This window comes from Pan troglodytes, chromosome 14 (genome assembly GCF_028858775.2).
Source record: "Pan troglodytes isolate AG18354 chromosome 14, NHGRI_mPanTro3-v2.0_pri, whole genome shotgun sequence".
NCBI classification, from domain to species: domain Eukaryota; kingdom Metazoa; phylum Chordata; class Mammalia; order Primates; family Hominidae; genus Pan; species Pan troglodytes.
The window spans coordinates 101,324,568-101,342,420 of record NC_072412.2 but is presented as its reverse complement, the minus strand read 5'-3'; the positions used below and the strand labels follow the sequence as shown (position 1 = coordinate 101,342,420).

At 38.6% G+C, this 17,853-nt stretch overlaps 1 protein-coding gene across 2 annotated transcripts in view; it reads right to left on the bottom strand.

The window, feature by feature from the left end:
- DNAJC3 (DnaJ heat shock protein family (Hsp40) member C3) overlaps nt 1-17,853 on the bottom strand; it is a 110,931-nt gene that overhangs the window by 56,824 nt on the left and 36,254 nt on the right. For both annotated transcript variants that reach the window (XR_673895.5, XM_001138934.8), the window contains exons 3-4: nt 9,544-9,668; nt 7,657-7,731 (exon numbers count right to left, since the gene is read on the bottom strand). Coding sequence is in view for 1 of the 2 variants with exons in the window: in XM_001138934.8 (XP_001138934.1) it covers nt 7,657-7,731; nt 9,544-9,668 (200 nt within the window). In the remaining variant the exon portion in view is untranslated. The remainder of the gene's footprint in view (nt 1-7,656; nt 7,732-9,543; nt 9,669-17,853) is intronic.

The following is a 17,853-nucleotide window of genomic DNA, read 5'->3' as shown; positions in this document are numbered from 1 at the left end:
AGAGGAACTTTGGAAACTATACAAATACATGAAAACTCTGTCAAGAAATTAAGATGGAAATAAAAAAATTTTTTTGAAACAAATGAAAATGGAAACACAACATACCAAAACCTATGGAATACAGCCAAAGCAGTGCTAAGAGGAAACTTTGTAGCAATAAACACATATATAAAAAAAAAAGATTTCAAATAAACAATCTAACATGCATCCCAAGAAACCAGAAAAGGAAGAACAAACCCAAAATTAGTAGAAGGAAAAAAAAATAAAGATCACAGCAGAACTAAATGAAATTGAGACTAAAAAAACAATGCAAGGGATCACAAAACAAAAAGTCAGTTTTATGAAAAGATAAACAAATTGATAAACCACAAGCTAGATTAACCAAGAAAAAACGAGAAAAGGCCCAAATAATCAAAATCGGAAACAAAAAGGAAATATTGTAACTCATACCCAAGAAATATAAAAAAATCCCCCAAAGACTATTATTAACAGCTATCTAATAACAAACTGGAAAATCTAGAGGAAATGGATAAATTCCTGGAAACCTACAACCTACCAAGGCTGAACCTACCAAGGCTGAAACAGAAAACCTGAATAGACCAGTAACAAGATTAAATCAGTAATTAAAGTCTCCCAACAAAGAAAAGCCCAGGACTGGATGGATTCATTGCTAAATTCTTCCAAACATATAAAGGAGAAATAATACCAACTCTCCTTAAATTATTACAAAAACTGAAGTGGTGGGAATTCTCCCTAACTCATTCTATGAGGCCAGAATTACCTTGAAGCCAAAACCAGACAAGGACACAACAAAGAAAGAAAACTACAGGCCAATGTCTTTGATGAACACAGATGCAAACATCCTCAACGAAATACTAGCAAATGAATCCGATAGCATGACAAAAAGGTAAGACACCGACTGGGTGCAGTGGCTGATGCCTGTAATCTCAGCACTTTGGGAGGCCAAGGTGGAAGGATCTCTTAAGCCCAGGAGTTTGAGACCAGCCTGTGCAACAAAATGCGACCCAGTCTCAAAAAAAAAAAAAAAAAAAATTAGCCAGGCATGGTGATGCACACCTGTGGTCCCAGCTACTCAGGAGGCTCAGGCCAGAGGATCACTTGAGCCCAGTAGGTTGAGGCTGCAGTGAGTCATGTCTGCACCACTGCAGGCCAGAGGATCACCTGAGCCCAGTAGGTTGAGGCTGCAGTGAGTCATGTCCGCACCATTGCACTCCAGCCTGGGCAACACAGGAAGACCCTATCTCAAACAAAAACAAAACCAGAAAACATAAGACACCATGATCAAGTGGGATTTATCCCAGAGACGCAGGAATGGTTCAACATTTAGAAATCAGTATGTGATACATCACATGGACAAACAAAGGGCAAAAACCATACAATCATCTCAAAAGATACAGTAAAAACATTTGATAAAATTCAAAGCCTCCTCAGGACAAAAACTCTAAACAAACTAGGCACAGAAGGAACATACTTCAACAAAATAAAGACCATTATGACAAATCCACAGTTAACATCATAGTGAATGGGAAAAAATTGGAAGTCTTTCCTCTAAGAACTGAAACAAGACAAAGATGCTCACCTTCACCACTCCTACTCAATGTAGTACTGGGATTCCTAGGCAGACCAGTCAGGCAAGAGGGAGAAATAAAAGGCATCCAAACTGAAAAACATGAAGTCAAATTGTCCCTCTTTGCAGATGACATGATCTTATATTTAGAAAAACCAAAATCCAAAATAAACTCTCAGAACTATTTTTTTTAATTCAGTAAAGTTGCAGGATACTAAATCAACATACAAAAATCAATAGCATCTCTATACACCAATAATGAAATCACTTAAATTAAGAAGGCAATCCCATTTACAACAGCAATAATAAAAATAAAATACCCAGGAAAAAATTTAACCAAGGAATTGGAAGACTTCTACAAAGAAAACTACAAAATACTGATGAAAGAAATTTAAAAAGACAAAAACAAATGGTAAGACATCCTATGCTCACAAATCAAAATTAACATTATTAAAATGATCATACTATCCAAAGCAATCTACAGATTCAAGGATATCTGTATCAAAATACCAACGTCATTTTTCACAGAAATAGAAAAAACAATCATACAATTCATATGAAACCAAAACAGAGCCTGAATAGCCAAAGCAATCCTGAGCAAAAAGAATAAGGAGGCATCAGGCTACCTGACTTCAAAGTATATTACAAGGCTATAGTGACCAAAACAGCATGGTATTGGTATAAAACCAGACACATACATCAATGGAACAGATTAGAGAACCCAGAAATAAATCCATGTACTTACAGCAACTGATTTTTAACAAAGGGGCCGAGAACATACATTGGAGTGAGGACACACACCCTCTTCAATAAATGGTGCTGTGAAAACTGGATATCTATATGCGGCAGATTGAAACTTGATCCCTGTCTCTCACTAAGTACAAAAATCAACACAAACGCCTTAAAGACTTAAACGTAAGACCTAAAACTATAAAGCTACTAGAAGAAAACATGGGGAAAACGCTTTAAGACATTGGTCTATGCAAAGTTTTTATGGCCAAGATCTCCAAAGCACAAGCAAGAAAAACAAAAATAAACAAATGGTATTATATTAAACTAAAAAGCTTCTGGGCTGGGAATGGTGGCTGACACCTGTAAACCTACCACTTTGGGAGGCCAAAGTGGGAGAATCACTTGAGGCCAGGAGTTTAAGACTAGCCTGGGCAACATAGCAAGATCCCATCTCTACAAAAAATGTTTTAAAATTAGCCAGGCCTAGTGATACATACATGTAGTCTCAGTTACTCGGGGGGCTAAGGCAGGGGGATCACTTGAGCCCAGGAATTTGAGGCTGCAGTAAGCCACGATCATGCCACTGTACTCCAGCATAGGTGACAGAGACCCCAACTCAAAAATGTAAAAATAATAAGCCTCTGCACAGCAAAAGACACAATCAACAGAGTGGACAGACAAGCTGTTGACTACAGAAAATATATGCAAACTATTCATCCAACGAGCAACTAATATACAGAATATACAAGGAACTGAAAGAAGTCAGCAGTAAGAAAACAAACAATCCCATTTAAAAATGGGCAAAGGACATAAACAGACATTTCTCAAAAGGCATATAAATAGCCAACAGGTATATGAAAAAATGTTCAACATCACTAATAATCAGGGAAATGCAAATCAAAACAATAATGAGAACACCTCACCCAGTTAGAATGGCTACTATAAAAAGACAAAAAATAATGGATGCTGGCAAGAATGCAGAGAAAAGGGAACTCTTATACGCTGTTGGCAGGAATGTAAATTAGTACAGCCACTATGTAAAACAGTATGGAGATTTCTCAGAAAACTAAAAATAGAACTACTATACAATCAAAATCAGTATATCAAAGGGATACCTGTACCCTCATGTTTATTGCAGCACTATTCACAATAGTAAAGATATGGAATCTTACCAAATGTGCTCATCTACAGATGAATTAATAAAGTTAAGTATGGGGTATGTGTGTGTGTATGGAGAGAGGGAGAGGGAGAAGGATAGGCAGAGGGAGAAGGATGGGGAGAGGGAGAGGGAGAAGGAGAGGGAGAGGGAGAAGGACAGGGAGAGGGAGAGGGAGAGGGAGGGGGAGTGGAAGGGAGAGACAGAGAGGGAGAGGGAGGGGGAAAAGAGAGAGAGCAAGAGAGAGAGAGAGAGAGAATGAGTGAATGAGAATGGGATACTATTTGGCCATAAAAAAGAATTAAAATCATGTTCATATGCAGCCACATGGATGGAACTGGAGGTTATTAGTGAAATACAAGCCAGGCACAGAAAGTCAAACATTGCATGTTCTCACATATATGTGGGAGCAAAAAAAAAAAGTTAATCTCACAGAGTTAGAGTGTAGGATGACAGACATGATAGACATTAGAGACTGGAAAGGGTGTGTCAGTGGGAGGCGGGGATGAAGAGAGGTTAATGGGTACAAACACACAGCAAAGAAGAATAAGAGGTAATGTTTAATAGCAAAGTAGGGTAGTTAACAATATATTGTCTATTTCAAAATAGCTGGAAGAGAGAACATGAAATGTTCCCAACACACAGAAATGATAAATATTCAGTGATGGATATTCTGAATACCCTGACTTGATCATCACACAGTCTATGCATGTAACAAAGCATCACATGTTCCTCAAAAATACATAAATATGCAGAAATATTCTGTATTAATTTAAAAATTAGACATTTTATTCTATAAAACATCCTGTGAAGAGGATGAAAGGAAAAGCTACAGACTGAGGGAAAATATTTGCAAACTACATATCCAACAAAGAATCTAAAATATATAAAGGACATTTAAAACACAACAATAAAAAAGCAAACAAGCCAATTAGAACATGAGCAGAAAACATGAACAGAAATTTCACTGAAAAGGATTTACAGATGGCAAATAAGCACAGGAAACGATGTTCAACATCATTAGTAATCAGAGAAATCCAAATTAAAACCACAATATAGTAACACATCTATCAGAATGGCCAAAATAAAAAATAATGACAATACCAAATGCCGGCAAGGATGCAGAGGAATGTAAAATGGTACAGTCACTCTGGAAAGCAATTTGGTGCTTTCTTACAAAATAAACATGCAATAACCGTACAACCCAGTAACTGCACTCCTGGACATTTATCCCAGGGATAACAAAAATTCATGTTCACACAAACATCTGTACGAGAATGTTCATGGCAGCTTTATTCGCAATAGCCAAGAAATGGAAACAACCCAAATGTCCATCAGCATCTAAAAGGAACAAACTAAGTAGGATATGTAAAAATCTAGATAAATCTCCAGAAAATTACACTGAGTAAAAAGAGTCAATTCTAAAAGATTTTTGTATAACATTTGATTCCAGTTATGTAAGATTTTTGAAATGTCAAAATTTAAGAAATGAATATCAAATTAGTGGATGCCAGAAAGTATGACTAGGGGGCCAGAGCAGGGTGGGATGGAAATTGGTATGGTTACAAAGGGTAACAGGAGGGATCCCAGGGTAACAGAATACCAAGTCAGTGTCTTGACTATGGTGGCAGGTACATGAACCAACACATGTGATAAAGTATATGGAATACATGCAACAAAGAAATGAATACTACTAAAATTGAGGAAATCTGAATAGATTGATAGATTGTATCAGTGTCAATATCCTGGTTGTGATACAGTGCTACAGTTTTACACTACAGATAAATTCATAGGTACAAAAACAACTTTCTTATTGGAGGAAACTGGGTAAATGGTACCTGTCATCTATTTGTATTATTTCTTACCACTGCATGAAAATCTACAATTATCTCAGTAAAAAGTTCAATTAAAACTAAAAGATTATTAAAGACAGATATGCATTCTCATGGAAGAATCCCTATAACAATAGTAAGAGCTAAAAAAATAGTTTGCTTTAAGAACACACTACAAGTATGACTGCCAAAGAGCAATCTAAAAAGTAGAAGGTCTGTGAGAGTCCACCTCCTTGTTTCTGAGAAGTTTTAATATTGATCACAGAAAAGACATTAACCCAAGGCATATCCAAGGTACCAAGATCTCAGTAATCCAGAAGAATACATTCAATGCCCAATAAGGATTAATTTGTGCTAAAACTATATCCTAAATTATTTCTAAAAAACTACTCTCAAGTTTAATTGGAAAAAAAAAAACCTAAGTAACAGATTTAAGCATCTGCTAGAAGCAGAAACACATTCTCATGTTTTATAATTCATTCATCCATTTGACAAATGTTTATGCAACACCTTCTTTGAACAAAGGCCTGGGCTAGGGAAAGGTTACTCCGGCACTATCACCTCCCCACCACCCAGTCTTCAGCCTGCTCTCAAGCATCTTCCCAAGTAGGAGGGGAGATAGATAAAAAGAAAATGACAGCCAATTTTATTGAGACCACAAGGCAGTTTCTAATCCAATACAATTAAATCTAATGTTTTTGGATTTATCCACAGATGACAGAGTATTGTGACAAGGGTTATGATAATGTTAGAAATTTTAGTTTTCTTTTCATAGTGGTTATCATAGTAACTAAGCATTTCCATAAACTATAAAAAATGCAAATAATAAACAGTGGCTTATATACCCTTTCTAGACCATTCCAGGAGCAAACCCATGTAAAGCAAAAATGCTGGTCTTTAAAACAAGCCTAATGAGGGCATAAAAAGACCAGCTAAGTGTCTCTAACCAAATCATTTTTTAGTATATACCCCCTTCAATGACACAAAATCTGTAACATTCCCTAACAAATCCAAAGCACTTTACACTTTGTAAAGCAGCCATAATGGATGACTGCAAAACTCCCTTTTAAGAATCTGTTTCACAAACAACCCCATCAAAAAGTGGGTGAAGGATACGAACAGACACTTCTCAAAAGAAGACATTTATGCAGCCAAAAAACACATGAAAAAATGCTCATCATCACTGGCCATCAGAGAAATGCAAATCAAAACCACAATGAGATACCAACTCACACCAGTTAGAATGGCAATCATTAAAAAGTCAGGAAACAACAGGTGCTGGAGAGGATGTGGAGAAATAGGAACACTTTTACACTGTTGGTGGGACTATAAACTAGTTCAACCATTGTGGAAGTCAACGTGGTGATTCCTCAGGGATCTAGAACTAGAAATACCATTTGACCCAACCATCCCATTACTGGGTATATACCCAAAGGATTATAAATCATGCTGCTATAAAGACACATGCACACGTATGTTTATTGCGGCACTATTCAAAATAGCAAAGACTTGGAACCAACCCAAATATCCAACAACGATAGACTGGATTAAGAAAATGTGGCACATATACACCATGGAATACTATGCAGCCATAAAAAATGAAGAGTTCATGTCCTTTGTAGGGACATGGATGAAACTGGAAACCATCATTCTCAGCAAACTATCGCAAGGATAAAAAACCAAATACCGCATGTTCTCACTCATAGGTGGGAATTGAACAATGAGAACACATGGACACAGGAAGGGGAACATCACGCTCCGGGGACTGTTGTGGGGTGGGGGGAGGGGGGAGGGATAGCATTAGGAGATATACCTAATGCTAAATGATGAGTTAATGGGTGCAGCACACCAACATGGCACATGTATACATACGTAACAAATCTGCACATTGTGCACATGTACCCTAAAACTTAAAGTATAATAATAAAAAAAAGAAAAAAAAAGAATCTGTTTCATTACTCCTCTCAAATCAAATGAAGGATCTCCAAAAGGATAGATCCAAAGCCTAATAAGGATTAACAAGGGCTTTAAAAGTAGTTCAGCTGACATCTTTAGATTCTCATGGTGGACAAAGCAGAACAAGCAAGCTGTATAAACTGAGTTAAGATTATATATCTATTGGGTACGCTTTACCTTCCAACTGTTAACAGGATTCTTTGATGTCTGCCATCAAATAGTAATTCAGGATTTGTGATTCTTAAATACACAAATCTGGCTATTCTCTATTTACTGTCTAAGACTATTGACTCTTAGCTATAAAATTACTATTAACTGTCATAATATAAAAAATGTCAAATATGTTCTCTCAAAATAACATCTTCCTAGAGTCAAATACATATTGAACTTACCACTTTTTTAAAATCATCTTCTGCTTCATCAAGTTTTCCTTGTTTGAGTAATAAGTGACCTCTCTGTAATCTTGCCTAGAAAAAAAGGGGGCAGGGGATTATCTTGAATATTATAGATTTCTAAATCTTTTTTAAACACGAATAATAAAACTAAATAAACAAATTATTAATAAGTATTTATTTTTCCAGTGCACATCTGACTTGACACCAAGAATAATTCCTGGAACCAATGAATGTGTATAATTTTTCTTAAAGTATGCTTCCTTAAAAATACTTTTTGTTCTACCCAAGAAAACTGAAAACATGTCCACACAAAAACTTGTACATGTATGTTCACAATGATAGCCAAAAAGTGGAAATAACCCAATTCCCATCAACTAAATCAATATACAAATATAATATATCCATACAATGTTACTCAGCCATAAAAAGGAATGACATATTGATATGTGCTACATGAATGAACCTTGAAAACACTATGCTAAGTGAAAGAAGTCAGACACAAAAGGCCAAACATTATATGATGTTACATTATATGAAACAAATCTATGATAAGTGGTTGCCAGGAGCTAGGGGAGCAATGGGGAGTGACCACTAATAGGTACAGGGCTTCTTTGGGGGTCGATAAAAGTGTCCTAGAAGTAGCTAGTGGTGACCACTGCACAACTTGTGAATATACTAAAAACCACTGAATACTTTTAAAGGGTAAGTCTGATGGCATATAAATTATATCTCAATTTTTAAAAATACTTTTTGCCCTACAATAAAAGTTGCGTAAGTTGGGACTTTACCAATGCCTCTTCCCTTCTAACATGCACCCAGTTTCTCCCCCTTCATCTGATATTCCTCTTCTTCTAATGTGTGTAATCCCGTTTCTTTCAAGAATACCAACTCTGGATGACCAGTGAAGCCACATTAATATTCCACTTAACCCTATATACATTACTTTTACAGTAAATAAAATTTTCCTAACCCTGTTAAATTCATCAATACAATAAAAAGCAAGATTAAACTATCATAAAAAAGCCACTCCAACTATCATAATACTAAGAAAATGAGCCATTTAACCTTTGTGAAAGGTTGTGCTTGCTTAGCTGGGTAAGATAAATTTGAAAAATATTTGAGATTTGGGAATTCCATCTTAAAATATTAGTAATATTTCAAATCAAACATTCACCCCATATCTAATCAGTTATCTCAAATCCTTCTCAAAATACAGTAGGAAATAAATAATAAATGGCTATGAAATTAATTCTGAAACCATCTAATTGGTCAGTGGTTGTCAATTCTGCCTCTGAAAGCCCCACCTGAGTTCTACCTCATGAGTCCCTCCCTGTTCACACATCTGTCACAACCTTTATGGTGACCTGCCAATCATCAGGATTTCCTACTAGGCTAAAAGTTTCTCCACCTCTGAAGCTTGTGGATTGGTTCCAGGGGATGTCTCTGCTATTTAGCATTTTATTGTCACCACAAATCATAGCCCAATTAAGTAATCCCCACTTTATTCTTCCTGGTACAGCCTTAAGTGCAAATGCTGTCAGTCACCTGATAGCCTCTTAATTCAGCCTCTTCATCAACTCATGTCTCAGCCTCACATCTTGCCTCACACTCCATCCTCCACACAGATTTGTCTTTCTAAACCACAAAGCTGACATCACTGCCAGACTTCTGAAAAAAAAAACATCTAATGTACCCGCTGTTCTCTTTCACACAGATCTTTGATTCTAGGGACTTTGAATTTCTCTTGTTCCTCAGTCCACGACATCACTGTAGCTTTGATGTCTTCCAGCTATGTCTAGCATGCCAGTCCTCACCTTATGAAACAAATTATCTCTCCCCAAGTTCTGTTAAGTTCCCCTTTAAAGAAAGTTGAGATATACTTACTGCAGTGAAGTCCATCTTCAATTGAATCACTTTAGTTAAATCAGGAAGTGCAGCTTTTGATTTGCCCATAGCTAAAAAGACAGTAGCCCTCCGATAATAAGCAATATAGTTATCAGGGTCACCATCTGAAAATTAAAATAATATTACCTCTTAGTCATTTATTCAAAAATAAAAATTAAAAAAAAAAAACAAATCACCTGGACAGTATCAGCACTTGCAACTCTACTAAGATGGACATTAAGAAAAGAATCTCATGATCAAAAAAGAGTCATGTTGCCTAGCAAGATCAGTGCAAATAGACCTAGAATAGGGGTCAGCAAAGTACAGCCCAAGCCACATCCAACCTGCAGACTTCAGTTAAGAATGTTTTTTACATTTCTTAAAAGTTGCCCAAAGAAAAGAAAGAACAAAAGAAAAACATAAGACTGTGGCCGCAAAGCCGAAACTACTTGTCTAGCCCTTTAGAAAAAAAGTTCGCAAACCCCTGGTCTAGAATATTAACTATATTCAACTTATAACCTTCTTTTTGGGGCAGGGGATGTGGGGGGGGGCAGCCAAGGTGTCTGTCACCCAGGTTGGAGCGCAGTGGCATGATCATGGCCCTCTGTAGCCTTGACCTCCCACGCTCAAGCAATCCTGCCACCTCAGCCTTCTGAGAAGCTGGGACAACAGGCGTATTCGCCACCTCAGCCTTCTGAGAAGCTGGGACAACAGGCGTATTCCACCACAGCTGGCTAATTTTTTTTTTTTTTTTAATTTTTTGTAGAGAGTCTCACCATGTTGCCTAAGCTGGTCTTGAACTCCTGGGCTCCAGCAATCCTCCTACCTCAGCTTCCCAAAGTGCTAGGATTACAGGCATGAGCCACTGCACCCAGCCTCAACTCATAACTTTTCTAAGTATGCAATTCAGTTTGTCTCTATGGAGATTTTCCTAAGTGAAATATTAAGAATGTGGACTATGCACATTAGTGTCCAGGGTTTTAGAAATGTATAAACCTCTGACTAAATTGATATATTGAATGTATAATCTCTGCTCCCCCACAAACTCCAACTAGAATGGAGGTGAAGAAATAAAGGTACAAGGACAAAGGAGGAGAACAGAAATGAGAGTGAGGCTAGAGAAGTTAACATTTGTAAGGAAAGCAGACAGATGAATTAGGTTTCCGAGCTAATTTTACTCTGCTTATCAGCACCTACAAAGTAGAGAAAAGAGTGGATTCAGTCAGAAGCAAATCTGCTGCAGAACAATCCTTCTAAAAAGCAATTTGGAAATAGAAGCATATAAAGAATTCTGAAACTAACCTTGACAAAAGCCAGCCATCAATCTTTTAAAAATAAAAGATTTATCTACTCAGGTGTTCATCATCATAAGATATACAATTAAACTCCCTAAAAGTTCTACTCCTAAAGTTCTTGTCATTTGGAAAACATTACAATAGAAGAATCTATACGGCAGGACAGTCCATAATCATTCAAAATTATGGTTGTGAACAGTTGTTAATGGCATTGAAAATGCCAGGGGAAGGTGGGTCAGAAAAAGAGATTAGGCTATACAACCAAACATGAAAGAAGACATACAAATGGCCAAAGAGCACATGAAAAGATGCTCACCATCACAAGTCTTTAGGAAAATGCAAATCAAAACCACATTGATCTGCATGGGGGAACAAAAATACTAATAAAAACTAAAAAAGCAAAACCAAAAAAAAAAAAACCACACATTGAGATACCAATTCACACCCATTAGGATGGCTATTATGAAAAATAAAAAGATAAAATAACAAATGTTCGCAAGGTGTGGAGAAACTGGGGCACTTGTGCGCTGTTGGTGGGATGTAAGATGGTATGGCACTGTGGAAAACAGTAAGATGATTTCTCAAAAAATTAAATGTAAAATTACAATGTGGGCCAGCAATTCTACTCCTGTGTATGTATATACCCCAAAGAAATAAAAAGAAGGGTCAAATATGCATCCAAACACACATGTTCATAGCAGTATTATTCACAATAGTCCAAAGGCAGAAACAACCCTGAAGTCCATCAGTGGATGACTGGATAAACAAAAGGTGGGATATACCATACATACAGCAGGTTATCCATTCAGCCTTACAGAGAAATGAAACTCCTAGGCATGCTACAACATGGATGAACCTTAAAAACATTATGCTAAGTGAAATAAGCAAAGACACAAAAGGAAAATACTGTATGATTCCACTAATATGAGGTACTTAACATATTCAAATAATAGAGACAGAAGGTAGAATAGTGGTTGCCAAGGGCTGGTGTAAAGGGTTAGGAATAGGGCCCTAATGTTTAATGGATGCAGAGTTTCAGTTTGGGATAATGAAAAAGTTCTGGAAACGGATAGTGATGACTGCACAACAATGTGAACACAATGCCACTGAATTGTACACTTACAAATGGTTAAAATGGTAAATTTTCATACATTTCACCACAATAAAAAAGTAAAAATATGAACCAGTCAGAAAAAAAATGTATTTTTAAAAAAAGGAATTAGGTATTTTAACAACAAAAAAAAACCTTCTTTTTCTTAAATCTAAAAATAAAAATATATGATCCCAGCTAAGCATCACTAACATTTCTTTACTAAATAACTTCCTTTAGGAGGCAAGGACAGGACAGCAAAATCAGTAGCCTGAATATAGGATATTTCTTACAAAATACTGTAATTAACTTGAGGAAAGAGTAGGAATCAGAGTAACTACATTTAGAACTTGCTTGATATACAGTATTTTTCAGTTCAGTTTATATTTTATTTGTAAGATGCAATAAATTAAAATTTTATGGGTCTGGTTTGTGAACTGGCCATAGAATGATTTCATACTTAAGAATTACTAACATTTAAGTGACGCACCAGACAGCAGAGGCAGTTCACTGCGTGTCAACAGTGGCTATCCAAGCAGAGAGATGGGGTTTCTTTTTTCTGTAGTCCATGTATTCCAAAATGTTTCACAATACATATGGAATACTTTTATATTCATTAGTTTTTTAAAAAATTTAAGTTATCCATGGCTTATTCACACTAAGCAAAGAATAATACTGGAAATACGATGATTTAAGGCCTAAAGTACACAACCCCATCAATTTCATATGTCCAAATCCTACTCAATCTTTGAGGCACAACTCAAATGACTTATTTGACTATACATGGAAAAATAAACCTGTTCCTTCTCTCAAATTCCATAACATTCTATAATACATATCCCTTACTGCACCTAACACTAAGCACTGATTATTATTTATACACATTTGGCCCTCTGTATCCATGGGTTCCACATCTGTAGATTCAACCACCCTCAGACTTAAAATATTTAGGAAAAAAAAAAACTGTGTCTGTATTGAACATGTACAGACTTTTTTCATTATTCCCTAAAAAGTACAGTAAAACAACTATTTACACAGCATTTACATGGTATACGGTAAACTACATTAGATTTCTATTTGGAAAAACCTGACCATTCCAATCCATGAAGAAAAAATCTCCACAGAGGACTGTGTATGACTTAACTTTTGTATTAAGGATCCCATCATACACAAAAATTGTCTATATACAATATTTCTGGAGTGCTCACTAATTCTACTGTTCAGTTTTTAGGCATTTTAAGATAGGAAATGGAATTGGAACCCCAATTTATAACACCAAATCTACAAAAATAAGGAATCTGTTGTACTATAAGATATATATTTGGTCTTCTTCCAGCTTCCTGACATATAGCTCCTACAACCCGTGGGATCTCTGGAGTGATTACTTTTTTGTATACTAATCAAACGGCTGGTAGCTGGGCACCAGCTGGGCACTAGATAGTTTCAGGATGGGAGCTGGTTGCCAGGGGAACCTACCGGGTGAAAAGGTTGGAACTTTGAGTACTCTCTACCCTCCTCGGGTTGTTGAAGGTTGAGTTGGTTACCAATAGCCAACAATATAATACATCATGCCTAAGTGATAAAGCCTCAGGTTGTTGAAGGTTGAGTTGGTTACCAATAGCCAATGATATAATACATCATGCTTAAGTGATAATGTGTACACAAAAACCTAAAAGGACAGGGTTTGGAAGAACTTCCATGCAGCCAAAAACATGGAGGCTCCTGGAGGGTGATACACCCAGAGAGGGCAAAGAAGCGCCATACCCCTTCCCATATGCCTGGCCCTATGCATCTCTTCCATCTATTTGGTTGTTTGTCTGTATCCTTTGTAATACCCCATAATAAACCAGTAAACGTAAGTGTTTCCCTGAGTTCTGTGAGCTGCTCTAGCAAATTAATTGAACCCAAGGAAGGGGTCATGGGAATCCTCATTTACAGCCAGTCAGTCAGAAGTACAGGTAAAACAACCAGGGCCTTATGAATGGCTTCTGAAGTCAGGAGTGGTCTTGTGGCACTGAGCTCTCAATCTGTGGGATCTTAGGCTACCTCCAGATAGACAGTGTCAGAACTGAACAGAATTAGAGGACATCCAGCTGCTGTCTGCTGAAGAATCTGTAGGATTACTTGGTGGAGAGAAATTCCCACACGTTTTGGTGACCAGAGGTCACAGAAGTATTCTGCACTGGGAGAATATAATAGGAGAAACTGAATTTTTTTGTCCACCGAGAATCAAATGACAACAGTTTAACACATGAATCAAGAATCAATTTTCTGGCTAGGCACAGTGGCTCATGCCTGTAATACCAGCATTTTGGGAGGCCAAGGCGGGTGGATCACTTGAGGCCAGGAGTTCGAGACCAACCTGGCCAACATGGTGAAACACCGTCTCTACTAAAAATACAAAAATTAGCCAGGCATGGTGGTGCACACCTATAATCCCAGCTACTCCAGAGGCTGAGGAGGAGAATCACTTGAACCTGAAAGGTGGAGGTTGCAGTGAGCTGAGATCATACAACTGCACTCCAGCATGGGTGACACTGCAAGACTCCGTCTCAATTTTCTTAGAGGCATGGGGTCACCTGCACAGTAAATCAAAATAGCCTTCCCTGGTTCTTCATCTTAAAATACCAACAGTTCCTGGAACTAGAGTCCATTCCTACATCACTGTGCATGAAGTAGCAAGTGAAACAAGAATCGGTTTAGAAATGCATGCTTGGTTTTTACCAATACAAGATTGGATAACCTTGAAAACAAGTATTTTTCCTATTATCCATCCAATATATAATATTGTTCATTATGTAAATTATTTGCAAGTCTACATGTGGAAATACTATATTTCATTTTAAACCACATAATTCAAATCCTTATACTAGCTTATTAGAAACTTGAACATGGGAGATGGATTTAACCTCTACCCAGAATCCTAAAACTATCAAACAATTCAAATATGAGAAAATTAGCCAGAATAAAACAATACAACTACTATCTGGAGAAAACACATCAGAAAGCCAATTACAAATGATGCTGTAAATGGTGGTAGTGAGAGGCATAGGAAAAACACGCTGGACTGGTGCATTAGTCCGTTTTCATGCTGCTGATGAAGACATACCCAAGACTGGGTATTTTTTTTAAAAAAGAGGTTTAATGGACTGACAGTTCCACATGGCTGGGGAGGCCTCACAATCATGGCCAAAGGCGAAAGGCACATCTTACATGGCAGCAGACAAGAGAGAATGAGAGCCAAGCGAATTTATAAAATCTTCAGATCTCATGAGACTTATTCACTACTGTGAGAACAGTATGGGGGGAACCATCCCCATGATTCAATTATCTCCCACCAGTTCCCTCCAACAACATGGGGGAATTATGGGAGCTACAATTCGAGATTTGGGTGGGGACACAGCCAAACCATATCATCTAGATATGGAAAATGTTTTACTCATTCTCTCAGCTCACCCAACTAAACTCCTTCATTCAACAATTTACTGAACTTACCAGACATTAAAATAGTAGCATAGCTCAGAATCTTTTGAACTGGAATATCACCTTCAGAAAGTTGCTAGAGCACTTTTTGTTTCCTTTTGTCTAAATGTAAACAGTAATGTTTGTCCTCATTTCAGAAGTGAGGCTGAAATGTGATGAGAAAGCACCATAACAAGTTTAAGTGATATAAAAATCTAGAAATGGATTTTGTTTTTGGATTCAGCAAAACTATGTAAGGGTTGTGCTAGTTTTCTTACCAAGCAAATGAAGAAATTGATCATTTCACACTGCCCACCATTTAATCTACCACTTAAGACATTTGTTCGTGCCAGATATACCTAAGACCCTCTGTAAAGTCTATTAAATTTAGGGTTTCAGATCCCAGGATTCATTATCCCCATAGTTCTTTTCTGATAAACGCACATCTCATAAGAGTTTCAAAAGGTCACAACACCCCATCACCACCTACTGCATAATCCTATTGATATGGGAGGGGGGCAGGGAAGTGCTGGGTAGAGAGGGGTGGGGTCCCAGGTAGGGCTGCACCCTTGGGCCTGTGCCCACGGACCTAAGTGAGAACAGGCACTCCTGTTTTCATGCCCAAATGTTGCATTTTCCGAGATCACTCCGGCCAGCCACGCACCCCATACTGTGCCCATATAAATCCAAAACCTTAAGCAGACACAGACACAGACACAAATGGCTGGATGTCTAGAGGAGAAGAAGAGCATACCAGCAGACACTGGCAGAGCAGCGACGGCAGGACGTGGATGCTGAAGGGAGTTCAGCCAGGAGTGGCCATAGAAGAGTCTGGCCGCTGGGCAGCCCGACTCCAGAGGAAGACCACCTTACCACTCCCTCCCCCACTTCCGGCTCCCTATCCATCTCGCTGAGAGCCACCTCCACCACTCAATAAACCTTGCACTCAACCTTCCAGCCCATGTATATGATCTGATTCTTCCAGTACACCGAGCAAGAACTCAGGCTGTCACACTGGCCCCGTCCTTGCAATAAGGGAGAGGGTCTACTGAGCTGACTAACACAAGCCGTCTGCAGATGGCGTAGCTGAAGCAGCACACTGTAACACACACCCACTTGGGCTTCAGGAGTCCTAGACATTGCCATGGGGCCGGAGCCCAAAAGCACTCCCCACGGCCTCTGCACCTGCCCATCTGCATGCTCCCAGTAAGGGTCTGAGCAGCGGGGCCCCGAAGACGGAAGCCACAACCCTGTCGCACGCCCTGCAAGGGAGATATGAAAACCCTCCCATTTCACTATGATAGAAAATTTAAACTTTATTTTCTGGGGATTTTTTGTTTTTGTTTTTGTTTTTTTGAGGCAGAGTCTCACTCTCGCCCAGGCTGGAGTACAATGGCATGATCTCAACTCACTGCAACCTCCACCTCCCAGGTTCAAGCAATTCTCGTGCCTCAGCTTCCCAAGTAGCTGGGATTACAGGCACCTGCCACCACGCCCAGTTAACTTTTTGTATTTTTAGTAGAGAGGAGGTTTCACCATGTTGGCCAGGCTGGTCTCGAACTCCTGACCTCAGGTGATCCGCCCACCTTAGCCTCCCAAAGTGCTGGGATTACAGGCATGAGCCACCATGCCCAGCCTTAAACTTTATTTTCTATAGTTTGTTATGAACAATGTGTTCTACATGAACTAAAATGATAAATGGTCTTCCTAGAAATCATGATGTGTGGCTGGGCGCAGTGGCTCATGCCTGTAATCCCAACACTTTCGGAGGCCAAGGGGGGGCGGATCACCAGGTCAAGAGATCGAGACCATCCTGGCCAACATGGTGAAACCCCATCTCTACTAAAAATACAAAAATTAGCTGGGCATGGTGGCGCATGCCTATACTCCTAGCTGCTCGGGCTGCTCAGGAGGCCAAGGCAGAATTGCTTGAACCCAGGAGGCAGAGGTTGCAGTGAGCCGAGATCATGCCACCACACTCCAGCCTGGTGACAGAGCGAGACTCCGTCTCAAAAAAAAAAAAAAAAAGGAAATTATGATGTGTATCCCATTTGAGAGTCACTGCTACTTGCCAGATCACATTGAACAAAATGACACTTTATTTTGGAGACAGGGTTTCACTCTGTTGTCCAGGCCAGAGCACACTGGCACCATCAGCTCACTGCCTCCTCAAACTCCTGGGCTCAGGCAATCCTTCCACCTCAGCCTCCCAAGTAGCTAGGACTACAGGTGGGCACTGCCATGCCTGGCTAATTTTGTTTTTATTTTACTTTTGTAGAGATGAGCTCTTGCTATGTTGCCCAGGTTGGTCTCAAACTCCTGGCCTCAAACAATCCTCCTGCCTCAGCCTTCGAAAGTGCTCAAAGTGCTAGAATTACAGTTGTAAGCCACCACACTGCCTGTTATTCAGATTCAGAATGCACTAGCAATGATTTACATTCTCCCTTTACTAAATCACACCAA